The 9,908-nt window shown below is 41.7% G+C and overlaps 1 protein-coding gene across 1 annotated transcript in view; it reads left to right on the top strand.

Annotated features, from left to right (window-relative positions):
• The window catches only part of NYX (nyctalopin), a 14,821-nt gene extending 7,710 nt beyond the window's left edge, over positions 1-7,111 (top strand). Inside the window, exon 3 of the mRNA XM_015594365.1 lies at positions 5,673-7,111. Within this exon, the coding sequence (XP_015449851.1) occupies positions 5,673-7,111 (1,439 nt within the window). The remainder of the gene's footprint in view (positions 1-5,672) is intronic.
• Positions 7,112-9,908: the final 2,797 nt, after the last annotated feature.

The raw sequence follows: 9,908 nt of genomic DNA, 5'->3' as shown, positions 1-9,908 counted from the left end.
GCAGTTCCTTAAATGGCTAATAACGTTGAGCACCTTTTTGTGTGTTTAATGGCTACTTAATATATTCTTTGTAAAGTGTTCAAGTCTTTTACCCATTTTTATTTAGGTGTTTGTCTTTCATTATTCTGTACACAAACCATATACATATAGTATTCCTTTTCTTAATAGTATTTTTTAAACAGCTTTATAAAGATATAATGAACATATAACGAACTGAACATTTTAAAAGTGTACCCTCATGAAACCATCAACGCGATCAAGATAATGAACGTACTCATCACCCTCAAGATTCATTGCCTCCTTCTTGTCCCACCCTGCCTCCCCACCCATTCCTAGGCAACCATGGATCTTTCGGTTACTATAGACTTATTTGCAGTTTCTAAAATTATATGCAAGTGAAATGAATCGTATAGTATGTACTCTTTTTTATCTGTTTTCTTTCATTCAGCAAAATTATCTTGAGATTCATCCATTTTGCATGTATCAATAACCCATTCCTTTTTATCACTGAGTAGTATTCCATTGTATAGATATATCATAATTGGTTTACCCATTCAACTCTTGAGTATTCGTGTTGTTTCCAGTTTTGAGTTATTATGAATAAAGCTGCTGTAACATTCACGCCAAGTCTTTTGTATGGGCATATGCTTTTATTTCCCTAGGAGCAGAATAGATGGATCATAAGGTAGACGTATGTTTAACTTTTAAAGAAACTGCCACATTGTTTCCAAGTGGTTATACCATTTTACATTCCCACCGGCAGTGTAAGAGAGTCTCAGTTGTCCCATATGCTCTCTAATACTTGGTATGGACAGTCTTCCTAATTTTAATAGGTGGCTATTTTACTTGCATTTCTCTAACAACTAATGATGTCGACCATCTTTACATATGTTTATTGCCTTTTGTATATCTTTTTTGGTAAAGTATTTCTTCAAATATTTTGCCCATTTATTAATTGGATTATCTGTTCTCTTATTATTGAGTTTTGAGCTCTTTATATATTTTGGATATAAGTCCTTTGTGAGATGTCTGTGGCCTATCTGTTCATTCTTTCAATAGTGTCTTTAAAAGAGAAGTTTTTAATTTTTATGAAGTCCAATTTATTACTTTTTTCTTTTCTAGTTAGTCTTTTATTTATTTATTTTTTATCCCAAGAAATCTTTGCCTACCACTAGGTAACAAAACTCCTATGTTATCTTCAAGAAGCTTTATAGTTTTAACTTTTACATTTAGATTTACAGTCCATCTAAAATGAGTTCTTATGTATGATGTGAGGTAAGGGTCGAGATTCTTTTTTATTTTCTAAGGATTGCAATATGCATCTTTAATTTATCATGGTTTACCTTGAATTAATCTTATACTGCTTCATGAATAATGTAAGATCCTTATAAGAGTACGATTCAGTTTACTTCCCTTTTCATCCTTTATGCTATTGTCATATTTTCATTTACATATATTAAAAACTCCACAATACACTGTTATTTTTTGCTTTAAACAGTCTCTTGTCTGTTAAGCAATTAAAGTGAGAAAAGAGAAATCTTTTATATTTAGTGACATATTTTCCATTTCCATTGCTCTTCATTTCTTTCTGTAGATCTGATTTTTATCTAGGATCATTTTCCTTTAGGCTAAAGAATATCTTCATTTCTTGTTGTGCAGAAGATCTGTTGGAGATAAATTTTCTTAGATTTTGCTAACCTGAAACTATCTCTATTTTACTTCATTTGTAAAGATGTTTTCATCGGATACTGAATTCTAGGTTGCCAGATTTTACTTTTCTTTCAACATTTTAAAAGATATAATTCTATTGTCTTATGGCCTCTGTTGTTTCTGATAAGAAGCCAGTCATTGTTTTTTATTGTTGTTTACTCTATGTAATGTGTCTTTTTTCTTTGGATGCTTTAATGAATTTTCTCTTTGGTTTTTAGCAGTTTGACTATGACATGCCTAGGAGTGTGTGTGTAATGTTAGCTGGGGTTTGTTGAGCTTGTTTTTAATCAAATTTTGGAAATGATCTTCAATTATTTTTCTTCCATATTCTCTCTCTTTTCTCCTCTGGGATTCCAAATACGTGAGTGTTAGTCTAATTGTGCAATATTATCCCATAAGTCATTGAAGCTCTGATATTTTTTTCCAATCTTTTTTCTCTCTGTGCTTCATTTTGGGTAATTTCTATTGACCTGTCTTCAAGTTCATGAATCTTTTCTTCTGCTGTGTCTAATTTGATATTTATCTTATTCATTTTTAGAGTTTCTACACTTCTTCTAAAATTCAAATTCCCCATATCTTCACCCATTATATCAATTTTTTCCTATAAATTCATTAACATATGTATAATAAATCCTTGTTTGGTAATTTCAACATGTGGGCTGTCTCTGGGTCTGTTTCTGTTGACTATTTTTTTTCCCTTTTGATAAGTGTCATATTTTGCTGCTTCTCTATATATCTAGTATTATTTGACTGCGTACTGGATATCGTAGATAGTAGTTATAGTAATTCTAGATTCTCTTATCTTCCTTCGAAGAATGTTGAATTTTGTTTTGGCATTTAAGTTACTGGCAGATCACTTTGATACTGGGGAGGCTTGCTTTTAGGCTTCATTGGTGTAGGCTTAATTCAGTTTTGCCCTTTGTCTTAGGAAATGGTCTTCATTCCTAAGGTGTGGTGCCCTGGGATTTCAATGGAAAGCTCCAGATGTTTTACGGGGTCTTCTAACTGGGTGGACCTTGAACTCGATCTTTCTCTCATTACTGAGAAATTACTGTTATCTCTGTTTAGCTCTTTTGGACTTCAGTTCTTGGCTCCTTGGAGTCACCCCACACCTATGAACTTTAGGACTCAAACAAGGATCTAAGGGGAGTCTGTATGCCAATTTTGTGGCTCCCTCTTTTCCATGTTTTCCCTACTCAATTTTCAGCTACTGTGGCAGCTGTACACTCTGACCTCTAATCTGTAAGCCCAGTAAAACTCTTGTTTTCTCCTTGAGCTCTATTCTCGTGTGCAGCGTGGACTTGAAAACAGCCTGAGAGGAAAATCCAGTTAAATGTGGCTATCACCTAGTTTACTTCTTCTTTTAAGAGTTGTATCTACTCTAGTTACCTGTTTAGGTTGCTCCCCAGTGCCTTCAAACTATTTTTAAAAAGTATTTTTTCCAGAGTTTATACTAGCTATCAACAGGAATACTAGTCTGATACAAGCTACTCAGCTAAGCAGAACTTACCCAAATATGTTTTATATTTTTTAATTTTGCTTTTCTGAATTATTAGGCATATCCTTAGTCTTCATATTGGGTAAGCCAATACTGGAGTTTCGCTGTCTGTTGAGTTTACTTGATTTAATTTAAAATTTCGCTAAAATTCTAGTAAATTAGTTATCAAAGTTTCAGAGGCTGAAAATAGGTTTCTGATAGTGACAACAACTTGAGTGTTGCATTCACAAGGTTCAAAATTTAAAAAGTAAAAAGGATATATGATAAAAAGCTTCATGTCTCTCACATGTGTTTTTTAAAAATTGGCAACTACATTTTTGATCTCTTGACTTATACAAGCAAATTGGTTTTATCCTGTCTGTCACAATCCCATGAACTCCTTGATAAAGAGTTTTTTTTTCTCAATAAATGACATCCTCCAGCAGAAATTGTTACAGAGGAAGGCATCAATTCCATTTAATTCTGTAAACATTTACTAAGCCATATAGTGTGTCCGGAGCAACGTTAGCTATTGTAGAGTAGAAACATGAGTCATATGGTTGAGAGTGCACTTCTGTTAATTAGAAAGGAGACAAGAGTAGCATTAAGGACTATTTGTAAGGAAATCTGATGCCTTCTACTTGACCCAGTTAGGAGAGTTAACAGAAAAAGTTCTGCCTCTGTCCCGCTGACACCTGGACTTAAGGTTATATTCTTGGCCCTGTCTATCTAACAGGGTGTCTCTTCAGGCCTGCAGCGGCCCTGTTTACAGCCAAGCTCAGCACAGGGTCCAGGAATCTTGCTGAAAGCTTGGTGTCTAGTTTACAGTTCTCAGGGGGAGAGAAATGATAAGCCAAGATCAGAATATCACAATATCAGAATGTCGAACTAGCTATAGTTAACAACTGAAGGGTTGCTCAAAAGCTTAAGTGTTCTCCAGCCACATCTGAAAGGGCTAAATCCCACTCTCAACATCTGAAAAAACATGGAGTGTCCACGACAGATGTACTGAAAAGATACTGGAAGCTGAGCAAATCTAAAGAGGCAGCAGCAAGTGTATTTTACACACTCCTTCTGAGGCCACGCCTTCAGTTTCCCACAAGGGCTTGGATAGGCAAGGCAGGGTCATGTGTACATGGTGGAAGGGACTGAATGGTAGGCTAAAGGTGTTTGCTAGAACTTTGGGAGTACTGCTAAGGAGAGGTAGAAATTACGAATGCCAGTGGTCAGGTTTATTATATCTGGGTATCTTTATTCCTCTGCAGGAATTTCAGATTATACACAATTTACCTGTGAGCTGATCCTGGCCAGAAAATAAAATTCGTGCATCTTCCATGCCGTCGTTCCCACTGGAACTCAAAATGGGGCTTGGAACCTCTGGCTACCATAGGGAAGCAGGCCATGACATTCTATTTTGCTACAGGTGGCAAGCCTACTGGAGGGCTTTTGAAATCTATCTGATTCCCACTCAAACACTCAGAACAAAATTAATTTATAAGCACCATTCTTTCCCTTGATGATGCACACAAAAAAGTCTCTAGAGAGCAGGGGCTGGTGAATGGAAATTAACTACAGAGGGTCCACAATTATTCTTTTGAGATGTATAAGAAGATCATTGATACTTTATTTAGTATGCTGTCCTTATGGCTTAATTTTAGTGACTGTTAAAGAAAAACAAAGATTGATAGACTTTTCTTTCATTTCCAACCTCCTGTTCCCTAATTCTCCCTTCTTCATGAGTCTTAATTTATTCAGTGGAGGTCTTCGAGAATTGAATTCTTATGGTGGGAGGGACTAGAGCAGCACCAATAGAAATATAATGCAAGCCACATATGTTTAAATTTCCAAGTAGCCCATTAAAAAAGGTAAAAAGAAACAGTTGACATTAATTTTTAATAATTTAGTTAACCCAATATATCGAAAATATCATTTCAACGTATAATCATATAAAAGTTATTGATGAGATATTTTGTCCTTTTTTTGTATTAAGTCTTTGAGATCTGTTTTGTATTTTACACTTACAGCACAGCAGTTCGGGCTAGCCACATTTCGAGTACTCAAGAGCCACATGTGGCTAGTGGCTATAGTATTGGGCAGTGCGGGCCTAGAGTGTAGGCCACAGTGATCCCCTAGGGGAGCCCCCTACACATGCAGACAGCACACTCCCTCGGCTGCATTCTAGGAGAGTACAAGTGATGATATAGGCATGAGGGGGTTTAGAATAGGGTCAGATGCTGGGATTCCCGCTGAGTTTTGCTGATTAAGATAACTGGGAAGCAAAGGGGAGGGCGTAGTGGGTGGGGAATACCGTGTAAAATCTGGGAAGCAGAAAGAGCCATTTGGAGGACGTGGCTATGCAGGAGATATGAGAAATTGTGGGGGGCTGCATCCTGCCACTCAGACAGGTAGGTCACCTGCAGTGACCCTCTGGCTGACCGTTTTTCCCTTTGTCTTTTCTCCTCCTTCCCTAATCCTGCCCCAACAGTGGTCCTCTGCCTACCCAGTGCTCCAGCTGAGGAGGCCTGTACACGCACCTGCCCCACAGCCTGTGCCTGCAGCAGCGTGGAGCGAGGCTGCTCAGTGCGCTGCGATCGCGCGGGCCTCCAAAGGGTGCCAGCCGAGTTCCCGTGCGAGGCGGCTTCCATCGATCTGGACCGAAATGGCCTGCGTTTCTTGGGCGAGAGAGCCTTTGGTACGCTGCCGTCGCTGCGCCGCCTGTCGCTGCGCCACAATAATCTGTCCTTCATTACACCAGGCGCCTTCAAAGGCCTGCCACGTCTGGCTGAGCTGCGCCTGGCACACAACGGCGACCTGCGCTACCTGCACGCACGCACCTTTGCCGCGCTGGGCCGCCTGCGTCGCCTCGACCTAGCTGCCTGCCGCCTCTTCAGCGTGCCCGAGCGCCTCCTGGCTGAGCTGCCTGCCCTGCGCGAGCTTGCCGCCTTCGACAACCTGTTCCGCCGCGTGCCTGGTGCGCTGCGCGGCCTGGCCAACCTGACGCACGCGCACCTGGAGCGCTGCCGCATCGAGGCTGTGGCTTCCAGCTCCCTGGAGGGCCTGCGGCGCCTGCGGTCGCTCAGCCTGCAGGCCAACCGCGTCCGTGCAGTGCATGCTGACGCCTTCCGTGACTGTGGTGCCCTGGAGCATCTGCTACTCAACGACAACCTGCTGGCCATGCTGCCAGCCGACGCATTCCGTGGTCTGCGCCACTTGCGCACGCTCAACTTGGGTGGCAACTCGCTGGGCCACGTGGCACGCGCCTGGTTCGCCGACCTGGCCGAGCTCGAGCTGCTCTACCTGGACCGCAACAGCATAGCCTTCGTGGAAGAAGGTGCCTTCCAGAACCTCTCGGGCCTCCTTGCTCTGCACCTCAACAGCAACCACCTCACGGTGCTCACCTGGGCCGCCTTCCAGCCCGGCTTCTTCCTGGGTCGCCTCTTTCTCTTCCGCAACCCGTGGCACTGTGACTGCGGCCTGGAGTGGCTGCGGGACTGGATGGAGAGCTCTGGGCACGTCATCGATGTGCCGTGTGCCTCTCCAGGTTCCGTGGCCGGCCTGGACCTCAGTCAGGTGGCCTTTGGGCGCTCTTCCAATGGCTTCTGTGTGGATCCTGAGGAACTGAACCTAACTGTATCCAGCCCAGGCTCATCCCCAGAGCCAGCAGCCACCACTGTGAGCAGGTTCAGTAGCCTCCTGTCCAAGTTGCTGGCCCCAAGGGCTCCAGTGGGGGAGGCGGCCAACTCCACGGAGGAGCCAGCCAATGTTTCGCTGTCTGACAGCCTTCCCTCTGGTGGGGTGGGAAGCTCGGGCTACAACACGCGGTTTCTCCTCGGGTCTAGTCTCCTGCTCAGCGTTTTCCAGCACATGGTGTTTGTCCTACAGACAGACTCACTCTGCCACACTGGGGTGATCCAAACCGCCTGAACCGTTGGGGGAACATTTAGTTAACTGGGCTGGAGAGTGTTTGTGGTAGGGGCAGAGGGAAACAGGATGAGGGCAGGTGCTGAAAATGCCAGCAGATGGTAGAAAAAACAGTTTGCCTCTAGAAATGGACCTAGGAAGAGGACAACCCTGGGAAATGCCACGTGGTGGGTGGAGGTGGGGTATGGATTTCTGCTCATGTTACATGGGCGTCAACTGGAAAAGAGAAGCAAGAATGAACATAGGCCCTCCAGTGAGAAGGCTAGGAATTGGAAGCTCCTAGGGCCTCAGTGTTCTACTGGCATCCCTTTCCCCCATCGTCCAGGAAGCAGGGACTACAGTGCCTGAATTAGAGTCAGTCCATTGGCTAAGTATTAAGAACTGTGCCAATTCTCCTGGTGGGGCAACCCATTAGGCTCAATCCCTTTGTTTTCTACCACAATCCTCCTCCCCCTGGGCCTGGGGACACTTGGGTCCAGGAAGATGTACAGGACAGGAGAGTAGAGGGGTGGGATACGGACTTAGATATAAGGTGGAGGTGGTTAAAACAAAGATCCATTTCATTTACTCCACAATTATTCCCAGAGGTAGCCTTAGGTGCAAAGGAACTTTAGGGCAAGGCAAGGAAAAAAAGAGGGGAAGTATCTGTGGACAAATAAATTTGGAAAATCCTAAGATTAAAAAAATTAGTTAAACAGGTTTTTCTACTGCAGGACTTTTCAGAGTCTTTCATATGCAAACGTATATTGTGAAATCTCTGGGGAAGCCACAAAATCCTCTTTTCTTAGTGTTTTGTGGCAAGAGTGTTTGGAAGATACAGAGATGCTATGTTAGCAGGACAGGGAGTCTCTAGCTTAGACGATCCTATTAGGTGTGAAAATTGTCATGGGTTGCACACTTTGGGGCTGATTAATGGCCAAGAGGAAAGGAGGCAGCCAGTAGGTGGAAAGGGTTGCTGAGAGATTTCTTAGGGCACGAGTTGGCCAACTCTTAAATCCCCAGGCCTGTGTCAGAGCAAAGGCTGTACATCTACTAAATACTTGCTCAAGCTGTTATCCATCTACAGGTAATTTTGATTGTATTTGTCAACATTCTGGAAATCCTTAATCTTAATGTCCTGAGTTCCTCTGTCTGTATTTGAAGAGGTAAGTTTTCAAAACCCACATAGATTCAGGGTGCACGGAGCTGTCAGTTCTTCATGGTGACAGTACTTCTTTTATGTCTCTAGAAAATACTAGGTATTAGAAATGTTGCAGAAAGCACCATTGAAAACTAGAGTGTTCAAACGGTTTGTGACCATTAGTGATCATCGAGTCAATTTAATCGGTCACAACGAGCATTTAAAAAAAAAAGATAAAACACAAAAGTCATAGAGCATTACATGTAATATAAGAGTAAGTATTGTTTTGTAAAACTTTTAATTTCATTTGTATGCATTTGTTCAAATTATATATGTATGTATGTGTATGTCTGGATTGCTGCATACAAATCTATATTTTATTGTGGGTTAGCATTAAAAATTCGAAAGTCACTAATCTAGAGAACGCATGATTTTTTAAAAAAAAACTTCTATTTTTTGAAAACTCTCAAACCTACAGAAAAGTTGCAAGAATAGTAGAATGAACACTTTGGCTATTCGCCTAGGTTTTCCAGTTAACATTTTACTATATTTACTTTCTCTTTCTCTCCATGTCATTGTTATTTCTTACTAACAGTTTGAATTTAGTTGCAAACATTATGACCCTTCATTGCTAAATACCTCATCATGTATTTCCTTAGAACAAGGAGATTCTCTTATCCACAATACCATTATCAAAATCAGGAACCTTGTCATCGATACAGTACTATTATTAAACTATACTCTATCTTGAAATTTCAACAATTGTCTAAATGATTTTTAAGCAGTCATTGTTTCTCCTGTGGGTGGAAAATAAGGTTCCTAGGTCGTGGCTTATGTTCATTTGATCACGATACTTTAAAATTCTAAATCTGTCAATTAATTTTAATGTTTCAAAATGAATTCATTCTCCAAATGTTTTACTTTTCAAATGTGAGAACCAGATGAGGTCAGAAATGTTTGTTCAAATCATGTGTGTGTGGCCATGGGAACTGAGTGAGGATCACAAGACTTGTGGAGACCAGATTTCCACATTTGAGTAACCACGGAAGCCCACAGCAGACATGGAGCCTGAATTACTGAGGGACAAGATGCCGCCTTGGGAGGAAAGTCCTTCTTTTCTTTTGGAGCAGGTTCCTAAGAGCCTGCCTCAAAATGCTGCTCCAGTTCTGCCTGGGCGGTTAGATGGCCAGCTTTTTAAGGAACATTTGTTTGGCTGAATGTTTTTGAACAAGTATAAACACTGAAACAGCCTCCGGGGAGACAGATTTTTATAAAGCTACCCAGCCTAATAGCATTCTGGGAATGTGGGAGTTACTTACCATCAAACAGATCCAGAGTTGCCTGGAACGAGTTCCCAGTGAGTTGTGGCCATTGTGAGCTCTCATGAGAGAATGGGAAGTGGAGAGTTCCCCGTTTTGAGTTCATTACGTTTCTCATTACATCACTGGCTAATTAGTACCCTAGGAAATATTAAGATACTATGAATTCTGCTCAGCAAAACTATGTGTACCTGTCAGGATGGACTATGTTATGCCGTGGTAACAAACAATCCCCAATCTTCAGTGGCTTACTGAGGGCTATTTCTCTCTTATGTAACATGGCCAATATGAGCTTATTAGGGAGCTCTGTTCATTGGAGCCATTCGGGGACCCAGGTTGATGAAGGAGATACCATTTTAGG

The sequence above is a fragment of the Pteropus alecto genome, unplaced genomic scaffold, assembly GCF_000325575.1.
Source record: "Pteropus alecto unplaced genomic scaffold, ASM32557v1 scaffold28, whole genome shotgun sequence".
NCBI lineage: Eukaryota > Metazoa > Chordata > Mammalia > Chiroptera > Pteropodidae > Pteropus > Pteropus alecto.
This window is presented reverse-complemented; position numbering and strand designations above follow the sequence as displayed.